Source organism: Chelonia mydas, chromosome 2, assembly GCF_015237465.2.
Source record: "Chelonia mydas isolate rCheMyd1 chromosome 2, rCheMyd1.pri.v2, whole genome shotgun sequence".
NCBI lineage: Eukaryota > Metazoa > Chordata > Testudines > Cheloniidae > Chelonia > Chelonia mydas.
In genome coordinates, this window is record NC_057850.1 from 68,684,238 (window position 1) to 68,708,277 (window position 24,040).

The 24,040-nt window shown below is 38.7% G+C and overlaps 1 protein-coding gene across 7 annotated transcripts in view; it reads left to right on the plus strand.

Moving 5' to 3' along the window:
• RB1CC1 (RB1 inducible coiled-coil 1) overlaps window positions 1-24,040 on the plus strand; it is a 157,265-nt gene that overhangs the window by 119,736 nt on the left and 13,489 nt on the right. For 5 of the 7 annotated variants that reach the window (XM_037892625.2, XM_037892627.2, XM_037892630.2 and 2 more), the window contains 2 exons: window positions 4,171-4,225; window positions 6,782-6,829. In XM_037892625.2, the coding sequence (XP_037748553.1) occupies window positions 4,171-4,225; window positions 6,782-6,829 (103 nt within the window). Of the gene's footprint in view, window positions 1-4,170; window positions 4,226-6,764; window positions 6,830-9,497; window positions 10,572-24,040 lie in introns of those variants that run through there. The other 2 variants (XM_037892628.2, XR_006288533.1) reach the window with 2 other exon arrangements.

A 24,040-nucleotide genomic window follows, 5' to 3' on the forward strand; every position in this document is an offset into this window, starting at 1 on the left:
TGAATCTGGATTTCCTGCATCTTCCTCATTTTGACAATTACTGTTTCTTCTGAATTTTACAATGATTTCTAATATTCTTTCCTGAACACTTTCTATATGGTTTATCAGTTTCCTATATACTTCATTAAAATCAAAGTAATCTATTTTTATATGCAGCACTGGAAAAAGGACTAGTTTGTTTTTGTTAGTAATTAAAATAAGTAAGTTGTTTTTACAGGTGGAAAAAAAAGTGTTCATCACTAACAACTAGTTTTCCTCTGAATTATCTAAACATTACAATTAGCATTAAAATGGGAGAGTAGTAATTTAAAAAAAACTTCAAAACACCACAGTTTTTATTATGTAGATCTTTGACACTGTCAACATACGGTTGCCTTAGTTATCTTTCACTGACAGAGGCTACAGCTAATAAATTATTATTGGAGAGCATGTTCCTATGTTAGATAAGAAATGAGTATAGTGTCCAAAAGTTGGGTCCAAATTTAGTGAAAAATGTATTGGTGTTTCTCAGAAAAAGCATTCATTTTAAGCAGTCAGTAGTTTTTTTTTTCTTTAAAGTCTAATGCAAAGTTCGGGGGGAGGGCATGCCGGGAGGGAAACTACTATGAAGTTGAAGAAGGGAAGTAATTGTGTTTCTATCCATATTTCTTCTCTTCTCCCTCTCCCACCCCTGCTAAAATAATCTTTCTTAACCATTCTTCCGATTGTCTCCCCCCTACTTTTTAAATGCTCTCTGTGGTTCTCCCTTTTCCATAATGTCTAATTCTTGTTCTTCCCCATTAAGGTGCTTCACAACTCTACCTGTACCTGCTTGTCTTTGCTTGTCTTTTATCAAGTTGCCTATTCCTCCTCTCTCCACCAGTGATATCAGACTTGTCCACCTACTTGTTCACTCTTCCCATGAGCATCTTTGTACATTCTTCATCTTCTCATAGATGGAATGTTTTCTTCAAACTAATCTATAAAGCCACTAGACTCTCATATTCCTTTTAAGTACCCTTTTTACCACCAGGTTTACAGGAAATTGGAATCTAAACTCCCAAGAAATTTTGCGGTGACCTTGGGAGTGATTTTGAGTCTTACTTTCAGGTACTTTTGGTAGTCTGTTTTTTCCCCTTATTTATCTCTTAAAACAAATTCAAATTAATTATAAATAACACATTAAAGGGGGATTGTGAAATGACATTTCTTTCCTTTGGTTAGGTAAGTATTGTTTTATTAACCAGTATATTTCCTTTTCCAATAATTAGTGTTGGTAGTGTTACTAAGAATATGTTCCATGAATGGTTTCCATACGATTGCAAATGAATCTGCAGTAAAACCTCACTAATATGCATAACTTATCATTTTACCCCAAAAAACTTACTGGCTTTCTCAGTCTCCAACAAAACTGCGCAGCAAAGTATTTTAGTAAAGTCTGCAGTTAAGTGACTTATATTTTGGAAAAAAAAAAAAATTAGTACCCACTAGTACACAGTGGGTACTGTTAAATAGTTGGAAAACCATTTAACTAAAAGCTCAGGACTCCGAGCTTCAGCCTCCAGGCATCCAGGCTCTGACCAGCCCTTCCTCCCTTTCAGGAACAGAAAGAACATAGACCACCAGGAGCCATATATTTACAAGGCAGAGATCTCCCCTGCCCAATCAGGGCATAAATCACTCAAACACATACACACCACAGAAATGAGGATCTTTCAAAGTATCCTAGGTCTCATTTTTTTCTCCCTCCTCACCTCCACTGGTCCCGTAGTGGCTTCTAGCCCCTCAAATTAATCTCAGGAGGGTTATTTTGTTTTTTGGGGGTAGGTAGAAAAAATTCCAGTAGGGCTTCGTGTCCCAAATGTTAAGGTGGAGAGAGAGAGAATCCCCATGGCCCAAGCAAATTTCTCAGAACAGCGGAGGACACAAGAGGTTCTCTTTTCCTTGTGCAAATAATTCAGTCAAGAATCTGAGACCAACGGGCTGCAAAGGAAAATAGAATATCCAAGTCAACATTGATCCTCTTTCCCTGATTCCAATCTAGCCATGAACGGTCATCAAAGAAACTTAGGAAACATTTTGTTCTTCTTGACCGTTTGAGACAGTATGTTACAATGTGATAGTCACAACTGACTTAAAAAAGTTAAAAAAGCAGGAAACAAAAAAAGTACCCTACTGCTTAAATAATTCCTTTCAAAATGTAAATGAGACAGGGCCCTTCATTCAAGGATTTTATTCAAGAGGAGTGGAATAACCCTCCTAACAATGGGAAACCCTTAGCAAAAGGACCATAACATTTTACAAAGTTAGGGAACCCAACACTTTTACCCGAGGTTGGAGTGATGGTAGCTGCCTTTGCAAGAGAGATGGTGATCCCGATCAAGTGGGGCTTGCTTCCATCAACACAAAATTAGTGGGTGTCCATAAGACATCCCATCCTGGGTGAAGCTCTATATAAGAGAGCTACAGAGCATCTGGAACCACTCACCAGGTATGGCATGATATCAAGTTTCATCCCTCAAGTAATCCTGCATTAGAATGATGGACAGTGATGTAGAATGTATTGACAGGCTCCCCAGTTCAGCTAACGAATCCTCGAGTGCTGTGCTGGTACAAGCCTCTCTGAATGGAAGGCACACCCACATCATCTTATAGCCCAGAGTAATAAGACTTTTCAAAACAGCAAGATTGGTTTTTCAAAAATAGGATTAGCCTCTTGTTTTACACGCTGTCACAACAGCACCTTTTGAAGCATAATCTCTGTCTATAAAGACTTGTTAATTAGTCTCTATCATCTCTTTTATAGTCTTAGTCTCAAACTGGTGATTCTCTAAATTCTGGGATGCTGTTGTGTTTGTTCGATGAAAAAATGATGATCAGGATGCCAGAATAATTCCTAACACAGTTGGATTCTACTTTCTGTATTTCTCAGGAAATTCTTTTCTTCCACCTACTCAAACACTCAACATTCCACAGAGTACAGACTTTAACATAAATGTAGATGTGCTTGCAGCATTCCGAAGTATATTCCAAGAACATGGAATCAATCTTGAAGTCAACCCTATAGTCATCTCTTTTTGCCAGATGCGCCCAGGCCTCTGAGCATCTAAAGCTACTCTGGACAGGTGGAGAAAAAAAAATTATATCGTCGAATCATGTAAACCATCTGACATGCTAGTTACTGAGGGATTTAGAGTTCATTCCACATCTTCTATTATACCATCTTGGGGGAAAAAATGTCTTTTCAGGTGTTTATTAAGATCTTTTTCAAAGACTGCAAAATGGACTACTTGATACCTTTTGGTAGGAAGATGCTGCCAGAACCAGTTCCCAATGAATGTATAGATCAAGGTACTTCTAATCTGTATTAACTTTTCCCCTCCCCTCTTCTTGCTACTGTGTTGTATTGCTCATTACTCTCCATACCTTGGGTTATGTTAGGATTCAGAATCTTAAAATTTAGTGTCTGATAATTCCAGAAAGAAAGTTAACATCTCACGCAATCTGACCTGCCCATATTGTCTTCATATTGGGAGCCAGGAAGTGATTTTATCTAGCAATCCTCTCTCCTTATGGGTGAAAATGTTAGTTTTAATTATAATTGGTTTTATTTCTTACTAATTTGTCTTTCTACAGCTCTGGAAGAGTTATAGCATATAGAAATGAGTTCTAGCATGTAGAAATGAGGGGCTTTGCTTTGGGCTGGACTTCTCTAAAATCTCTTAGAAGGCTTTGAGATCCACATAGACCAAGAGACAACACTACCCATTAGTGACTGACAGAAGTTAAACCCAGAAAGGAAATTCCTGGGTACTAAATTTTCCATTTAACTTGAACACACCATAATAACTAAGAAATGGTAATGGAAAACTAAGAAATGGTAATGCTGGTGCATATACCAAGAAAAAACAGCAAGGTAGCTATATTGATTCTTGCATCATGAGACGGACAGCAGCATGTGGTATTTGCCATTAAAATGGACAATTTTGCATTCAAGTATATTTGAGTAATTCAAACAATAACCTCAAATTTTATATGATTTTTGTTATATATTTCTTTTTAAATAGCACAAATAAAACAGGACATACAGCCGTAAAACAGTAACTTTCAGTAGATAAACATTTTGGAAAAGAGAAAACTGCATTATTTCATATTTTCTTAACCTCTCAGATGTTTTTCTTTTGTCCTTAGTGAAAACATCCATATGTTGTCTGAAGAAAAACAGAGGATAATGTTGTTAGAAAGAGTGAGTAGATTCTCTTCTATTATATTCATTCAGCAACTTAATGGTGTGTAAAGTGCTTTGAAGCTGACTAGTACATGCGTAAAGTTATGATGGAGTAAATGATTATTAAATTCTGGTGCACATGAGTATTTGCAAAGGAAAGTGCTTTATCCATTGTGACAAAGTTCCTGCTCTACCTTGGTGGGTCTTGCGCTTATTGGCGAATTTGCTCACCTTGGAGCTTCACGGCAGCCCTCAGCTTGGCCTTTTTTCTGAACCCACAGTCCAGGTTGACTCCTCTTGTGTCTAACCAGGAGTTGGGAGGATTTGGGGGGAACCCGAGCCCACCCTCTACTCCGGGTTCCAGCCCAGGGCCCTGTGGAATGCAGCTGTCTAGGGTGCCTCCTGGAACAGCTGTGCAACAGCTTCAACTCCTTGGGCTACTTCCCCATGGCCTCCTCCCAACACCTTCTTTATCCTCACCACAGGACCTTCCTCCTGGTGTCTGATAATGCTTGTACACCTCAGTCCTCCAACAGTCCACGTTCTCACTCTCAGCTCCTAGTGCCTCTTGCTCCCAGCTCCTTACACGCACCACAAACTGAAGTGAGCTCCTTTTTAAACCCAGGTGCCCTGATTAGCCTGCCTTAATTGATTCTAAGAGCTTCTTGATTAGAACACCTGCAGCCAATCAGCCTGTCTTAATTGTCTCCAGAAGGTTCCTGATTGTTCTGGAACCTTCCCTGTTACCTTACCCAGGGAAAAGGGATCTACTTAGCCTGGGGCTAATATATCTGCCTTCTATTACTCTCCTATAGCCATCTGGCCTGACCCTGTCACACCATGGAATAATGGGATTGATTTTCATTTACATTAAGACTAATTCACACTATTCTCTTAGTGTACAGGATCTGAAAGTGAGTCTATATATAATTTATTCCGTCTTTAAGGACCACTTACACTTTACGTAACATGTAAAGCAGGCTTTGTATGAATGTTCACTGTTTTGTTTGTTTTGATAGCAGAAAATTAACCAAGAAATTAACCAGTGGGAACATCTGGGTTTCCTAGAGAATAATGGATCTTTATAGTAGTAATAAAGGAAATAATTCAGAGATTAAATAAATTCCATGCAAGTTATTGCAGACCAATTTTTCTTTTCACATATTAATCTAAGACATATTTACTCTTTTCAAAACAAGGCAATTAAAACACTGAGACATGAAGTACGAGAAATGCTTGAAACTAATTTCAGAAGAAACAAAGTAAAAGGATTTCATCCACTTCTCTAGCACTGTGTTAATTTATATCATCTTAATTAAAAGTCTAATGTACTATAACCTTGGTGTGACAGTTCTTTAAAAAACAAAAATAAAAAAACTGACAGTAGAACAGTAAGTGTTTCTTATAATGCAGTCCAATTATTTTGTGTGTTTTTTTTAAATGCAGTGTTTTAGTCTAGAATTTCAGTTCACAGATCAGGAAATTAGACTATTTTCCCTTTGTAAGTCATTCTTCTGTGTGTTGTATTTTGTATTCGAGTACTGCTTTGAACTGATTTCTCACTGATTGGACTGTGTTGGTGAAGTCACAACTGTGTAGCTACTCCCACTGGTGAACTGGGAACATCATCAAAAATATCTGCTGTTTTTAATTGATTAGATTTTTTTTCTTTAAAGTATAAGTCTGAAAGGTTTAACAACCCACTTCCTATTTCCTTTTTTTGTCTCCAGTCCCATTCCGACTGCCTTCCTTTCTCTTCTTCAGGCTTCGTTTTTACTTCACTTAAAATTCTATTTTGAGCTTCACACCAGCTTCTAGTTCAGTAGAATCAATCAGATTATCTCTGTTTCATGGTTAAACTGTAGTAAGAGCAGGGAGATGACACTTCCCCCAGTAGCTTGACAGTGGGCTCAGCAGCATCATGGTGGTTGCCAGGTTTTTTCTAACTTTAAATGTCTGTACCCTTTTGTTTATGAGGAGATTATAAACTAGGGGTGGCCAACCTGTGGCTCCGGAGCCACATGTGGCTCTTCAGAAGTTAATATGCTGCTCCTTGTATAGGCACCAGCTCCGGGGCTGGAGCTACAGGCGCCAACTTTCCAATGTGCTGCGGGGTGCTCACTGTTCAACCCCTGGCTCTGCCACAGGCCCTGCCCCCTCTCCACCCCTCCCACCCCTCCCCTGAGCCTGCCATGCCCTCGCTCCTCCCCCTCCCTCCCCAGAGCCTCCTGCATGCCATGAAACAGCTGATTGGGAGGTGTGGGGAGGGAGGGAGAGGCGCTGATCGACAGGGCTGCCAGTGGGCCGAAGGCACTGGGAGCGGGGAGCTGATGGGGGCTGCTGATGTATTACTGTGGCTCTTTGGCAAGGTACATTGGTAAATTCTGGCTCCTTCTCAGGCTCAAGTTGGCCACTCCTGTTATAAACGTTTTCTTAAAATTCTGAAACCTACAACAAAAAGTTTGTTCATGGACAGTGCAGTGTTCAACTATTTGGTATTTATTACAGGTTTATGCTATATAATGAACATAAATATTAAACTGGTTATTCATTTTAGATTACTGTCTCCTACAGACACTACAACTTAAAGAAGAGGAAAATAAGCGATTAAATCAAAGATTGGTAAGTACATTAAATATTTGTGCACTTGTCCATAAAATACTTTTTTAAAAAATAAACAAGAATTTTAAAAATGTAAACTCTAGTAATTCTCTGCACACCTTAGAGTTTTACATGCAAAGTAGAACAAAGCAAGGAAAAGAAAAAAATGGCAATCAGGAGTAATCTAATTCCATATAAGATGTTATTTCGTTGTTGGGGCAAGGGCAGTTTTTTCCATAGAAGAAAACTTGGAGGCAGCGGGGTGAGGGGAAAGCAAAGGGAGACTTTTACTCTCACAAAGCATACAAGCCAAACCAGTCTTTTGAAAAGACAGTCAAAAGCATTAATTCCAAGGGTCACATGTTTAATAAGGTAAACTTGCAAAAATGCATGCACACGTGCACATCAGGCATTTGTACAACTAATAGCCATTTAATAGTTACCTTTTGAAAAAAAATGATTCAGATGGCTTATGGACTATATTAGCTTTTTAAAAAATAAATAAATTTACTCAAAAGGGAGATTAGAGCCATGTGAGGGAATGGAAATGAGACAGGAGACATAACAGCTTGCCATATAATTCAGATGGAACATGTGGGTAAGTCAGACTGCAACCCACATGAATTATATGGGGGTTAAGGTGACCAGATAGCAAGGGTGAAAAATCGGGACCGTAGGTGAGGGGTAATATGCACCTATATAAGACAAAGCCCCAAATATTGTGATTGTCCTTATAAAATCAGGACCTCTGGTCACCCTAATGGGGGCATGCAATTCAAACAACTGTTCAGATTTCAGTTTAGGAGAGTAGGTGAAAAAAAGTGCTCAAGTTGGGGTAAGTACCACAAGAAGATGGGAGGTTGGTCTTGGGTGCTTGACAAGGTTAGAGAACATTGGCCTAAAGAAGCAAGACAGATTTTAAGTACATGATTTCTCGTGGAGGAAGATTGTCTTTCTGAATTTCCTGGTTACTATCTGGCAACAAAATAAAGCAGTGCAAATTGAGACAAATCTTCATAATTTTGGAGTTTGCAGAATATATATTTAAATCTGCTTCATATCAAGCATTCAGAGTCCACTGTGTGATTTCCCCTTCCAAAGCAGAATGAGGATCTGCCTGTACCTACATCTTTCATTTCCTGGCTACTGGAGAGGGAAAGACAGTCCCCAGGGGACCATGCTCAGATATCCATAGTGAAGTGGAAGCTTAAATTGCGGTTTCTTAAATTATTTTATCTTAGTTGTAGGGGGGAGAGAGGAGAATTTGGTTGGGTAACTTGAATTCTTTAATTCTGGTGAGCTTACTCAAGTTCATGAGTTCTTCCGCAAGAATAAAAATGTCCCAGTCTGTACTTGATGACATATATTTGTTTCTATATGACTTAAATTTCTCTTGTATAGCTATATTTAAACTTTTTTGTTGCAAGCAATTGCATAATACACCTCATTCTTTTTCTTGTGAGTTCAATTGATATTAATTATAGCATATGGCAAGAACTAGAAACAATGTACAGGAAAAACATCTACATTTAAAAAGGCAGCTGTGATATAGCTGGTTGATAAAACAATGGATATCTTCAGTTTCTTTTCTAATTTACTTTGTCCAGTTATTTACTTTTTCTTTCCTTAAGGCCGAAGAGATTAATGTGTAATTTATTTTGAAGTCTGGATAAATATGTGTCATTGGAGCCAGATTACAGCTGGACCTGCATAGGTGCACCAGACAGGAGACAGGGTAGAACTGTGGCTGAATAGTGGAGTCATTGCTCTTTGCTAATGCCATCAGTGGAACTAGCTTCCTTAGTGGGACAAAGAGGTGCAGAGTGAGGACACAGCTGGCTGGGCTAGAAAGGAGTAGATGCTGCACTTCTTTGAAAGGATAGTGATGCTGTTGCTCCACTGTTACACAGCCTCTCCGCCTCCTGCCAATGCAAGGCTGTGGTTTAAAGACACAATCCAGCCATCAAGATTGGGAATATCTTCACAAATGATGTATGAACTGAAATACATTACTCTGGGTTTGTGAAGTACTATGCACCTTTGTGGTCTGATGTAACCAATTGTTGGTAATTATGGTATACTTTGCAGATCTAAATTCCTCACACATTGTAGAGAGTATTTTTTTCTAATTTTTGCCCCCTTTTAAAAAAAAATCTTGATTATACATCCTAATGTGTATTACCTATTGTGTTACTGAAACACTAAAATTGACTTGTTAGGATAGCAACAATGGTTGGTTCTTCAGGGGCCTCTGTAAATTCTCGCTGTATACTAATGGGATTGATCACGTCTGGAGTTGACTACAGAACTGTATAGAAAAGCAGTTCCTACTGGAGGGGTGCAGGAGCTCTCTACTCAGTTACCAGCCTGTCTTTAAAGGGAGCAGTGGGTTTTCCATGGGCTCAAGCATCCAGGGAGTATATCCTAGTGACTCCTCTTCCTGCTTCTGCAGGCTTGTGGGCTTCTGTCCCTTTATATAGTTTTGTTTGCCCCTCCTGACCAAACAGGAGATGGAAGTACAGGACCCTAAAGCTGTGCTGGCAAGTTGGTTATTGCATCATGCGGACACATTGGGAGATCAAAGTTCATATGCTGAAGCTCCCAGAACAACAGAAGGGAGCAATGAAATAGCAGTACGCTCCGTTCTTGAGAGGGGAAAATGCATCTCACTGCCTTTCCTCTTCAACAGCATTATATTCATGTAGACATGGAGGTGCTTTGTGTGATGGGATGACACCTGAGGACATTCCGCCAAGAGTTGCTACCACTGTCTTTTGTTGTCTTCAGTAGTTTGAGAACTGAACCTTCTTAACACTTTTGTAACAGTCTGGTAAAGTCTGGATTTCAAAGTCATGCCTACTTGTGTCATGATTAAATTACCGTTTCCATCTGAATAGTTTGTTTTAATTAATGCTAGGAACACTCTGGTAAACCAAACCTCAAAACTCAGAATAGTCTTCTCATCTGCTAATGTTCATTTCGGCATAAAATAGCAGATGTAAGACTCTTTCACAAGTGCAGAGATCCTCAGGCAAGAAAAAGAAAGCTTACTGTGAAATAGCTAATAAAACTTTGGTATGACTTAACTAATGTAGAACTGTGTGTGTGTGTGTGTGTATTGGGGGCAGGAAGGAAAGATTTAAAAACAATGTCCCAATATATAAACCGTTTTGTACAGGTGAATCTCTTCAATTTATTAATTGTTCCCCTCATTTCTTTTTTTAAAAAAAACATAATTAGATAATGAAATTTGTTTGCTTCAGAGGAAATTGTCATTTGGAAGTCACTGTGCTAAGGACAAAAAAAAAAAGCCACTGTTCATAAGGGGTTACTCACTAATGAGTGATCGGATCCCTGATTAGGCAAAATTTAGTCATGCCAGTGTCACATCAAGAAGTGGTAGTTCATTAATTCTTGTTAGAGCTGTACATAAGTTAAAGCCTTGGTTCCTGACCCCATTGCACCTAGGCTTGCTTCTCTACAAATTCTTCTTAGCAGCATGCTTCAGCAGTGAGCTGGAGAGAATTCCTCTGAACATGAGAAGGGATAATGTTCTTTATGACCTATTCATTTTTTGGCCTCACTGTTGAGATTGCCAGTCTTCATGCCAATTTGGAAGCTTTTTATGTGGACAGTTGTTTTCTAGGAATTAATGAGACTACAGTAGAACCTCAGAGTGGAATAGAGATAGTCTGTAACTCTGAACAAAACATTATCGTTGTTTTTTCAAAAGTTTACAACTGAACATTGGCTTAATACAGCTTTAAACCTTACTATGCAGAAAAATATTCTGCTTTTAACCATCTTAATTTAAATGAAACAAGCACAGAAACCTTGTCAAATCTTTCCTTACCTTGTCAAATCTTTTTTTAAACTTTCCCTTTGGTTTTTTTAGTAGTTTACATTTAACACAGTTGTGACAGCATGGCTAGAAAGGGTTAAAGATCCTGCAAAATAAATAACCCTCAACAGACATGTGGGGAGATAATGTTTGTGTTTTACATATGTATGAGTAGGGTAGACAATGTAATCAACAGTCCCTGTATGCTGTATTCTGATAATTCAGAGGTCAAAAGAACATCCTATCATTTAAATGAATTGTAAACACGGGCTATCTCTGTATTCATCTCTCTTTGAAATGTATAGCAAATAATCTGTGAATGGTGGAGGAACAAGCAAATTGCCTTATGTTAAATCTGTAGCTAAGGTACCGGTGATGGACCTCCTTCATAGTCATGCTAATTTCCTTTTGAACTCCCAACTTGTCAAAAGACATGAAATTGTATAAAAGATCCTTGGGTCCTGATTCTGTCATCTTGGATCTGCTTAAGCTTCATCTGGGGAAGTTTGAGTCGCAAGACTGAGGTCCCAGGTACGCTGGTACTACTTGAATATGTTATTTGGACATTGGACTGTAACCGGTGAACTATTTCTGAAAGAACTCTTTGCAACTACAAAGCCCACCATCTTTGCTATGAATCTGCACCTCAGTGAATTGAACTCATGTCTATATGTATATTGATCTTTTAACCATACTCTCTTTTGTTTTTTAATAAATTTTAGTTTAATAAGAATTGGCTGTAGCGTGTATGTGGTAAGATCTGGAATATTCAGTAACCTGGGAGGTAATGACAGGTTTCAGAGTAGCAGCCGTGTTAGTCTGTATTCGCAAAAAGAAAAGGAGTACTTGTGGCACCTTAGAGACTAACAAATTTATTTGAGCATAAGCCTGAATGCCTCTGATGAAGTGAGCTGTAGCTCACGAAAGCTTATGCTCAAATAAATTTGTTAGTCTCTAAGGTGCCACAACTACTCCTTTTCTTTCTGGGAGGTAATGTGTCCAGTCCTTTGGGATTGGTAGAACCTTTTCTTTTATATGATGAAATAAGATTTTCAGAAATCATCATATTTGACTTAGGTACTGGATGGAGGCCTGAGGCTGGATCACTTTAAGGGAACTGTGTTGTTTGGACTTCTGAGTAACCAGTAAGGTGATAAATAAGCTGTTTTATGCTGTCTTGGTAAATCTAGGTATTGGAATATCCACCAGCTTTTTGGGGATTGTCTGCCCCATTCTTTGCAGTTCACCCTAATTGAGTGACCACAGCTGGCTCCCCACTAGGACCCCGGTCTCAGAGGCGTACTCAGCAGGATACACATTACCACAGGTTAATTGGGTTTTTGGATCAGAACCCCACGCTTGTTAAAAAATTAATTTTGATATTGGAGAGTTTAAGGGTTAAAAATCAGTTACAGTGAGTGGTCCATGATCAAAATCCTAACAGAAAAATCCTGGAAGAATTGTGCTCACGGGGGGGGTTGTCTTTTAAGAAAAAAGCTCCAGAGCAGGAAATGAAAAATCTGTTAATTGCCAGTGATAAGAAAGCAGACCTAGCGAAAATGCTTGCAGTGAGAAACCAGCAGTTTGAACATGAACAAAAAATAGCTGATATGGAAAGAGAAGCTGCTGAAAGAGAACGCCTGTGTTTTGAACATGAACAAAAAATGGCATATGTTAGATTGCAGGAACTAGAAACTAAGGCAAAAGTGTGCAGACTTAAGCTCCAACTCGAATGAAGGAACCACAGGAACTGTATCATACTGGAAAGCCAGCTCCTCTCAACAACAAAGATGGGGATAGAATCTATCCAGTTTATAACAATGTTGATATGTTGTATTTAGGGATTGTCAGTTAATCACAGTTAACTCACGCGATTAAAAAAAATTAATCGCGATAAAAAAATTAATCATGATTAATCACAGTTTTAATCACACTATTAAACAATAGAATACCAATTGAAATTTATGAAATATTTTGGATGTTTTCTACATTTTCATATATATTGTATTCTGTTACAATATCTGTAATTGGAATCAAAGAGTATATTAATCTTTATTACAAATATTTGCACAGTAAAAATGATAAACAAAATAGTATTTTTCAATTCACCTCATAGAAGAACTATAGTACAATCTCTTTGTTGTGAAAGTGCAACTTACAAATGTAGATTTTTGTTTGTTTGTTACATAAGTGTACTCAAAAACAAAACAATCTAAAACTTTAGAGCCTACAAGTCCACTCAGTCCTACTTCTTGTTCAGCCAGTCACTAAGACAAACAGGTTTGTTTACATTTATAGGAGATAATGCTGTCCTCTTCTTATTTACAATGTCACCAGAAAGAACAGGCATTTGCATGGCACTTTTGTAGCTGGCATTGCAAGGTATTTACATGTCAGATATGCTAAATATTCGTATTTCCCTTTATGCTTCAGCCTCCATTCCAGAGGACATGCTTCCATGTTGATGATGCTTGTTAAAAAAAATAATGCATTAATTAAATTTGTGACTGAATTCCTTGGGAGAGAATTGTGTGTCCCCTACTCTGTTTTACCTGCATTCTGCCATGTATTTCATGTTATAGGAGTCTCAGTTGATGACCCAGCACTATGGTGTTCATTTTAAGAACACTTTCACTGCAGATTTGACAAAACACAAAGAAGGTACCAATTTGAGATTTCTAAAGATAGCTACAGCACTCGATCCAAGGTTTAAGAATCTGAAGTGCCTTCCAAAATCTGAGAGGGACGAGGTGTGGTGCATGCTTTCAGAGGTCTTAAAAGAACAACACTCCGATGCATAAACTACAGAACCCGAATCATCAGAAAAGAAACAGTCAACCTTCTGCTGGTAGCATCTGATTCAGATAATGAAGATGAACATGCCTCAGTCCGCACAGCTTTAGATTGTTATTGAGCAGAATCTGTCATCAGCATGGACTCATGTCCCCTGTAATGGTGGTTGAAGCAGGAATATCCACCAGCTTTTGGGGGATTGACTGCCCCATTCTTTGCTGTTCACCCTAATTGAGTGACCACAGCTGGCTCCCCACTAGAACCCCAGTCACAACAGTACTGTACTTGGTTGGGGTGGGGGTTTTTTGGGTGGGGGGGAAGAATCTCTGCTGCCACCTGATTGCGTACTTCTGGTTCCAAATGAGGTGTACCGTTGACTGGTCAGTTCATAACTCTGGTGTTCGTAACTCTGAGGCTCTACTGTATGAGTTATATTTCACATGGGTCACTGAACAGCCATCAGAGGGTAATAATTTTTGGTAACTAGTAAGTTGAATCAGATTTGGAACCTACAGTCTCGTGAAAGGCCTCATATCTTATTACAGATCCCTTAAGACAATCCATACCCCATTGAATTTATTCCTATTACTTGTGACTTAGAACTCTAGAGCTAGTTAACAAGATGACTTTCAGTCCTATGTCCAATTTTGAGCACCATTTCAATGAAAAGTTATTACACAAGGGCCTGAATCAGCACTGCATTAATCTAATTTTACATCAGTGCATCAATAAAGTTAAAAATATCTGTCTGGGAATTGGGAAAGGTGACCAAACACTTGGAGCTAACAGTTTTATTGGGGGGGGTCGGGGGGGGGGGGGAGAATCCACTTGGTTTAAGGAACTGGTAGCAGTAAAATAGTTGCAAGACAGGTGCTGGAAGAACTAAGGAGTAATATCTATTAGTTACAAAAATAGGAATATTTTGTTGCATTTAGCTACTTTTCCAGATAAATAAAACTTGCATATTTACCTGGCCTTTCTAGCTAGAGTGTTGTAAGTATGAAGTATGCTTGTGAGGTGGAGAAGTCCAGAAGTTTCTTGATGATTTAGGTATATCTGTGGATATAAATAAATTCAGATGAATAAAAGTATATGTTAGGAGAACTTGTCATAAACATTGACCCACAGTTTGCTGAGAAATCATGTCATTTATGGAAGTCTAAATTTCACATTATAACCTGTCCGTGATAGCCCTGCAAATGGTGAGGCTGAGAATGAAGGCTGGGCAAGCTGTGAAGTATGTTCTCGAACAAGGATTGAACAGCTGAGGAGACCGTTTCCTTTTCTAGGGAACAAACTAGTGGTCCAATCTAACAAATATAGGCTAACCAAAAAAGCAAAATATAAATATATAATTCTCTTTTACTGATTGCATGCTGTAAGGGGCTTGCCTGAACTAAATCCTGGTGCTTAGGAGAGATTAAAAATAGATTGACAAATACTTGCTGTTGTACAAGGTGTCTACAGACCTCCTATTCTCACTGCCAAAACAGGGCTGGTTCATTCATGGGACATTTGCAACTCATTCCAGACCCAAGAGAAGGCATTTAATGGTTTACCATTTCACACTAAACTGCCTGGAAGAATTCTAAGATTTGGAAGGTTTGGGTGAGATTCTCACACCTGTTTCTGTCCATGTATGCCAGGTAAAAAAGCCCACCGGGCATTAGTTCCAGCCCCAAAGGAGAATTCCCCCAGTACAGGAACTGAGGCTATGTCTACACTATAACAGCATAACTACGGTGCTGCAGCTGTGCCTCTAGAGCACTGTAGCTGTAGATGTTTCCTACATCGATGAAAGGGGTTTTTCCAATGATGTAGTTAATCCACTTCTCTGAGAAGTGGTAACTAGGTCAACGGAAGATTTCAGTTGGTCTAGCCACCTCTACACCAGAGGTTAGGTCTACCTAACTATTGTGCTCAGGGCACAACATTTTTCACAGCCAAAAGCAACATAACTAGGTTAATCTAATTTTTAAGGGTAAACCAGGCTTGAGTAATACAGCCAGACTGTGTTCTCTGAAGGCCTCCTTGCAAGTCCTGGCATAGGGAGACTTGCTGGAGTGGGTTTCTGGGAGTGGAAGAGCATGTCAGGACAGGGCTATAGCATATAGAACTGCAGAGATTGTGGGCAGTGCTGCTGTTCATAGTAAATTATGCCACAGGCCACTCTAGCCCTGGAGCAGCCCAGAATCAGGAAAGTGGACAGAGATGTCTTATAGATGCCCAGCACAGAATTTCACCCATGACTTGCAGTGCAGACATGTTTTTTAACCTGACAGGATCATCAATAGCCAACAATTACTCTGATCAAAACTTCTGGAGGGCAAAGGAGCCAGAAATTTACCATTATGGTGAAATGGTAGCTTTTTCATGTTAAGTTTGCAATTGAGGCGGGAGCAATCTCCTGTTTTGGTCGGGGCAGGGGAAAGAGTGAGCTAGCTCCTTTCAGGGCTGGGGCAGTGGGGAGCAGTGAGCTCTTCCTGAAACCGGGTGCAGGTGGGGAGAGCAAGGTCCTGGAGTGGAGGACAACAGAATGTGTCCCTCCAAAAGGGGTCAAATTTTAATTTCCGCATACACCACTGGTTTGCAACCACCTTTCAATTATAAAACCCTGGTTTATCTCACTATAACCTTGTCTTGGAAAATTGGTTTGATTTGAAAATTGCAAGATTTATTGTGAGGACAAAGGAGAGTTACAAAGGTTCGTCATACTTTACAAACTTGTTTTTGTTACAGAATACTTTTTGAGTTAAAAAATTAGTCAGATCAGAAAATTATTACTTTGTCTTGCATTTTGTCTTCCTCTGCGGCACTACCCATGCATACTTGATGTATTTAAGTCTCCTTTAACTTGTTTGCCCAACCACATTTGGAAAAAAAAAAAAAAGATGGTGATTAAGAAAAGCTAATGACTGTTTTTATTTATTTATTTATTTGAAATGCAATAGTAGTGAGACGCACCATGGCAGAGAGCCTGGAACCTCTGGCATGGTGGGGTTGCCCCAGAGCCATGAATGCTGGAAGGGTACTCTGCAGGGGAGGAGTTTCTGGGGAGTCAGAGCACCTGGGAAAGCTTTTGTCAGTTTTACTTTGCAGAAAGTGAAATTGATAAAAGTCTTCCAGGCAGGCAGCTGTTACTTTGATTTTCCTGATGGAAAATCAACATTTTTCAGCAACACTGAATTTTTTTCACAGAAGATTTTAATTCTGTGAAAAAGATATTTTTGTCAGACAATCATTTAGATGGAAATTTTTTCAACTAGTTCTATTCCTGGTACACCACTTCAGAAATTTCTCTGTAGAAACTCTATAGCTCCCAACCTTTATGCCATCTGCCAAAAAAATGAGCTGTGTGAATTAATGGTAACTCAGTAGTAAACCGAGGTTAATGCATGTAAGCACAAGTATCAATTTACAGATAAAAAAATATAAAGATATTGAAAAAGGACATGTTGATTTATTTGAGAGTTGTTATTTTAGGAAATCATGCTGGCTGTTATGTTATTACTCGGCTTCACCCTGGTACAGAAACTGGAGAGCCTATATGATACTATCCCAGAGTTTACTGTTTGAAATGTAAGCATGTTCCCACCAAGTTTCTTACAAAATAATTACTTCAATGTTCGCCTCCCATTGTTCTTCTCTGCCTGAATTGCAAGAGGCACAAACCTGGAAAGTATGTTTTTCTTGATCTGTTTGTAAAACCTGAGTTTGCAGTAATGTTTTAATGCTCCTCTTTGCTTGGATGCTGTTGCATTAAGATAGAGAATTCATACATTTAAGGTATTATGTATAATAGATAATGTACACACTAAATACTTCACTTTTCGCTAAAGTTAATGTATCGGTCTACTCTAGCAGCAGCAAAATAAATACCTGAAGGTGCTTCTTTTAAGAAATGGTACTATTGTAATTTTTAATTATTTTTCACATTACCAATAAAGGCAAAAGAGAATGGTAGTGTTATTTTAAAAAATTGGAAATACTGGGCAATAAGAAACGTTTCTTTCTTTCTTTCTGTTGAAAGGTTGTCAGATTGTTTGTCTAGATTATGAAACTCACAAGGATATATTAGAAGTGCTGTTGTAATCCATGACTGCTGGGTGTGGTGTTCTGTCCCTCTCTAGTGACACCTAGACCACTTAGAGATTAATGAGCTACAGCCTTAGCTAAACATGGAGTAGAGGCTCATGCACTAAGCTTCAGAGGTCCCAGATTCAATCCCACCTGCAGACAACTGGGGTCTGTCAGCATTAAGAAGTTTTAAACCAAACCAGGTGACCTTATTAAAGGTTCAGTGGAGTGTCTAGAGCAGTGGTGGTCAACCTGCTCTATGTTGAGCAGTTTTAAAACAAAAATTAAGTAATTATCTTAACAGGGTTAAAATTTTCTGAAAACTGTTAAAATATGAAAATGTTAAAACTAAAACAGGAATAAAATGTTACATATATAAAAGACCAAGAAATGTAAGGCTTTGGCTTTACAAATCTGAAGATAACTAGATAACTTTCTCAAGTACTGCAAATTCTGCAAGATATTTCAAGTTTGGCAAACTGGGAAGAACAATTTAAGCTACTTTTACACATTTGATAGGTTCCAAATTAGTTGTGAACTTTCAGGGAGAAAAAAGACTTATTTGTGCATTGTGGATGATTCATAGGTGACATTGTCTCCCATGTATAGCAGTGCTCAAAATTAATCTGATTTTAGACTGTATAAGAGAATGATGCCGGAAATGTCATTATTAAAAGTTCAGTGCTTGCGTATTTTCCACTGCTTTCAGCTTTGGTCTCTTCATCTTAAAGTAAGTGCAGAAATAGAAAGTTTGGAGAAGAGTGATGTGAGAAATTAGTCATGAAGGGGCTTCCGTACTTGCAAAGAGTACGGATACCAGGTTTTGTTCTTTTTTAAAGAGGAGGCTGTTGATAGGATACATCATACTTGTCTACTGACTAATGAGTTAGGTTCCTATCATGTGAATACTTACACAACATGTGAGTAGTACTGGTAAACACAGTGGGACTGCTTGCATATATAAATGTTTGCAGGATAGAGGCCATTTAGAAACCCTCTAGATCAGTGGTGGGCAACCTGCGGCCCGCGGGCCACACGTGACCCGTCAGGGTAATCCACTGGCGCGCTGCCAGACAGTTTGTTTTCATTTGCACGGCTGCCGCATCTCCCAGTGGCCAAGGTTTGCCGTTCCCAGCCGATGGGAGCCTGCGCCACTTTCTGCAGCCCCCATTGGCCAGGAGCAGTGAACCATGACTACTGGGAGCTGCAGGCAGCTGTGCAAATGTAAACAAACTGTCTGGCAGCCCTCCAGTGGATTACCCTGACAGGCCACGTGTAGGCCGCAGGTTGCCCACCACTGCTCTAGACACTCCCTTGTACCTTTAATAAGGTCACCTAGGCAAATTAAAAGGCAAATTTTAAATAATAAAATGTTAATAATAAAATAATAAAAAATGTACATAACAGTATAAGCAAGACCATGTTTACTCTGTGGCAAGCTGGACTCTAATTTTGTTGGAAGGTGTCTAATTCTAGTTACTGCAGTAAACTGGGAATTGTGACTACTTTGAATACATTAAAAAGGAAGGTATAAATTTAATTATGCAACTATCTAATGCAATAAGTACAGTGTTTTTTAATTTATTTTAGCTTATTGTATTGTGTCACCAAATTTTCAACATGCCATATATATTTGTATTAGAATGTATAACTGCATTGTAGAAGTGGTTTTGGCAAATAAGGAGACAGTAGCTGTTTTAACACCTATGCAGGCATACGGAGCAATTCTGGTGCCAACCAGAAGGTGGATGAGCACTAGGGAAAGGAATCAGTTACTTAGGACAACCTTACTAGAACACAGCTATTTAAATTTTTTTAAAAAGGCAGTCCGTTGTTATGGTTCCCCAGTATATATGGCACAGACCTCTAGTACCACTGCAATTAAAGAAATAACTGGTAGCAGTAATAGATAATGTCACAAACTTTGCCAGTGTCTTGAACAATTTTCCGAGATGGCATTGTACTGTTGGGATTCAACATTCCTAAGTTCTGTTTCTGACTCAGTAAAGGAAGTGTTCAGTAGTGGTTAAAGTGTCGCTTATAAGGCCAGAAGAGAACGCTGTGATCATCTGCTCTGCCTTCATGTATGACACAGGCCATAGGATTTCCCTGAATTAATTCCTATTTGAATTAGAGCATACGTTTTAGAAAAACATCCAATCTTAATTGAAAAGTTTCTAGTCAAGGAGAATCCACTTCAACTATTGATAAATCCTTCCAGTGGTTAATTACCTTCACAGTTAAAAATGTGTACCTTGTTTCTAGCCTGAATTTGTCTAGCTTCAACCTCCAACCATTGGATCTTGTTATGCCTTTGTCTGCTAGATTGAAGAGTCCATTTTCAAATTTCTGCACCCTTCCTGACTATAACCAAGTAACTCCTTACCCTTCTTTTTGTTAAACAAAACAGATTGGGTCTTTCACTATGTAAGGAGTATTTTAATCATTCTCCTAGCTCTTCTCTGAACTTGTCCAGTTTATCAACAACCTCTTGAATTGTGGACACCAGAACTGGACACACTATTCCAATAGTGGTCAGACCAGTGCCAAATACAGAAGTAAAGTAAACTCCCTACCCCTAATTGAGATTTCCTGGTTTATAAGAATTGCATTTGCAGTTTTGACCACAGCCTCACATTGGAAGCTCATGTTCCACGGATTATCTACCATGACCCCCTCTTCTCCCACAGGTTTTTTTTCAGAGTCACTGCTTCCCATCATGTAAGCATGGCCTACATTCTTTGTCCCTAGATGTAGAAACTTACATTTGTCTGTATTAACATGCATATTGTTCACTTGCACCCCACTTACCGAGTGTTTCAGATCACTATTATTTACTACTCATCTGCAAACTTCATCAGTGATGATTTTAGGTAATACAAATATAACACAAAGGGAGTTTGGCTAAGTTGATTTGACATGGACATGCCCTATGAAAGATCTGGGTCCTAGTCCCACCTCTGCCAGAAAAGACGTAAGACTTTGTTACCTCATGTGCAAAATGCAGACACTAATAGTATGTTGTGGCCTAGCAGAGAGAGAGAAGGCTTTGTTCAGGAAGTGTTAAGAAGGGCACAGAAATACCACTCGGGGAAAGAAATTCACTATCAGCCAAGTTTAGTTCCTAGCCCAAAAGGCTGTTCTGCGGTGAGGGATTGGTAGTGTGACTGGAAAATTTAGGGGCAAGTGTAAAAGAGGTTCTTTTGCATATGTGCAAATGGCGATTTTCTGTAACGTTTAGAACTTGGCTAAATCTGGCTGACTTTTTTGAGAGGAACAAGAAAATACATCTCTTTGACCCTAGGGATTTCAGGTTCCTCCTCCAAATTACAGAGCTTCTACGACTGTTCTAAAATAGTTGGAGACAAACTTTAACATTGGTAAAAGTACTTATTCTTCCCATACCTGCTTCCTTGAGATTGGTTGAAATGTTTTTGCTGTGAATGTACTAATAAAATAATTGGGAGTTCCCTAGCCAATCTGTGTTTAAGAGCTATGATCCAAAGCATTAAGAATTTGGGGCAGTTTTTTGGCAATTTGGCAAACTGACTTATCTGTCATTTGACAAATGGCTTGACCCCTCCTCCCACATTCACCCCAGGCTGTCCGAAGAAAGTTTCTTCTGAGAAGGAAATTTCAGAAACTTACTGTGAATTCGTTTAGTTTTGGTGAACTGAGAGTCAAAATCAGGCTTATAATGGAAAGTTATTCATGTAGCTTTAACTGTGAAGAGGTTATCACCTTTGTTCAATAATGGGAACCAGTTAAATAATTTTATTTTCCTGGCCTTATATAATGTATAGTACTGTGAACTACAAACATTGTATCATATTTAGTGCAGCTATTGTAATATATATATATATATCTATCTCTTGACGTATGAAAAACATAAAGTAGAGAGAGGGAACCTGGATTGCTTTGAAGGTCAATAAAACCTGGGTTGTGCAATCTAGAGAGAAGCTGAAAAGTGCTTCTTAGAGCTGATAGTTACGGTATTTATGAATTTTTCTTAGGGTGAAATAATAAAAATGTTTAAATATTTAGTATTTGTCTATTTTCTTGTTGGAAATGAAAAGTTGTATCTTGAAGCAAGTGAAAATCCAGTGCCCATAAGAGCTTTGTCATGGAATGTTAGTGGACTTCCCTGTGAAGAATAAGTTTGAGGCTTCCTTAAAAATCCTACCTCTGCTTTGTGCAGCTGGAGATCTTTTATGCAGCATTTACAGCCAAGCAGGCTTTGTGAAGCATCTGCCAATTGCAGAGAAATGACTCCCTTTTGTCATTGGCAGGTGTGTGAGCAAAGCTTGTTGGGTTAGGTAGCCAACCAGAAATGGAAAATATAAATAGTATTTGTGTTGAACTGGGTCAGGACCCAGGTACAAGAACGTCATTTGAGGTGGGTTATCACTGAGGAGGGTGAATGTGGAAAAAATAGACATAAAAGTCCTTAACTACAGACTGGTCTCAGTGAGAGAGGCTTCCCCTGAGGAACCTGTGTGATTTTTCCCCCATGAGAACGTCTGTGGAGTAAAAAGCCAGTTCCTCTCTTCCTTTGTTTTTCACTCAAGGTTCTTTTTCTGAGAGTCTTTGCCTTATCTTTCCCTTTGGATTCGCATCTCTGTTTTTGTCATTTCTGAGTTTCTGAAAGAGATTGAAATCACCAGTGAAGAAGCAGGACGATGCCTGAAGAGATGGTATTATTAAAAATACTCTTAAGTCATCCTTGCTTGTATGCTTCACTAGAATCTGTAGAGGGTAATATCCACCAGAGGCAGGAAGATCACTCCATTCCTCATATATGCAGACAGACATTATTTACAATTTACTAAACAGTCATTCAACTTTACATTAAATATTTTTAATATAACTTTTATATTGACTTTTTTTCTTCCTCCCTATCCTTTTCCCTTCAATCACGCTTTCTTTTCATTTCAAGTATTCTGGTGCATCTCTTTCTGTTTCTCTCTGCATTTGCTCCCAACTTCCACACACCCCCGCACCCCCAATCATGTTCTTCGCTCTCATTCATTCGGTTATATTTCACATTCCCAAAGATGTGTGACTCTTCCCCATCCCTCAGATCACCTTTTTGTGGTCAATACTTCTAAGTCTTTCTAGTCCTCTATCACACAAGCATTCATCAATAAACCGTGAAGGTAGGAGAAAGTTATGGGTTGATTGCTCGGTACCAGTACTCTTGATTGCAAGGGGAGCATACCTATAGGATTCTTCTCATACTAGCGAATTCTTCTATCCTCAAGGGTTCTTGGCACCCTTTTCTTTCCCCTCTCTGCTTAAATTATTGGTGCACAGGAAAGCCTAAGCCTTAGCCTTACCTCCATCCTTCCCCACATAGGTTCTAGGGGTGGAAAGTTCCATGGTTCAAGGTGAAGGCCAGGGGAAGAGCTACTTCTTGAAGTTTCTCCTTCCTACTCCCTATGCATGCAATTGAATAGGGGATGGTGAGGAAATAGCCCATCAGTTGACTCTAAAGGTGGAGTGAGAGGAAATTAGAAATGCTATTCTAGCAGAGGAAATGGGAAATATCTACTGTCTTCAAGAATGCAGAAGATTATGATGCTTACAAAAGTAGAGTTTTTATAGATCATGTTTTTTATGAAATATGATGTTTTCTTTTAGACCAAAACCAGTCTAGAAAAAAGAAGTGTAAACTTGCTAGTTGAGTTCTATGTGCATCCTATAATAGACTTTTTCATCTCCTAATTATTATGAAATATCATGCAAAGTTACTTAGTAAAAAAACCGAACCTAACATTAGCTTGTTACGGTCTTATTAAGGTTTTGCAGTATCTCATGCAATGATACTGGCAGACAGATTCTACAATATATACTTGAGACTAAAGAAAGCATGTATCTGAGAATCTGTAGGGTATTTCCATTTGCTTTCATTTTAAATATAAAATACACACCGCAAGAGAAATATATTAAAGCTATTCAGCCATAATCAGTGCTTACTTTGGGTTGACTCTGAAAGGGACTATTATTAACCTGAGCAATATGGAACTTAAAGTATTGATTAAAATATTTCATTTCTCATAGTATTGAGTGTGGCTCAGTATTCAGAAGTCTGTTCTTCTTTAGTTTTCTAAAATAAACCTGCAACCAGTTACTTAACTGTACAAGACAGTTTGTTTATTCGGTAATACAGAAAAGTATTAGTAAGAATTAACTACTGTGGTTCTCTGGGGAACCGTGATAATGATTTGCAATTACGTTTCACCTTAATTAAACTTTAGAACACCTCTCTGTCATAGGGAACTATTACATCCAGTCTCAGTTCTCTGTGTCTAGCCATTTGACAACACTCCCCAAGGTGTTGAGTTTAGCTGTCATTTGAGGCAGGGCAAAAGGGAGGGATGCAAAGGAGTTAGGCAGCCAGCTCCCATTGAATATTAGTAGGAACTGGGAGACTTAAACCTTTAGGCACCTTTGAAAATTGTATCTTAAATGTAGTGTGCAAGTGCCTGCATCGACAAGACAGTTACACATCTTTCTAAGAC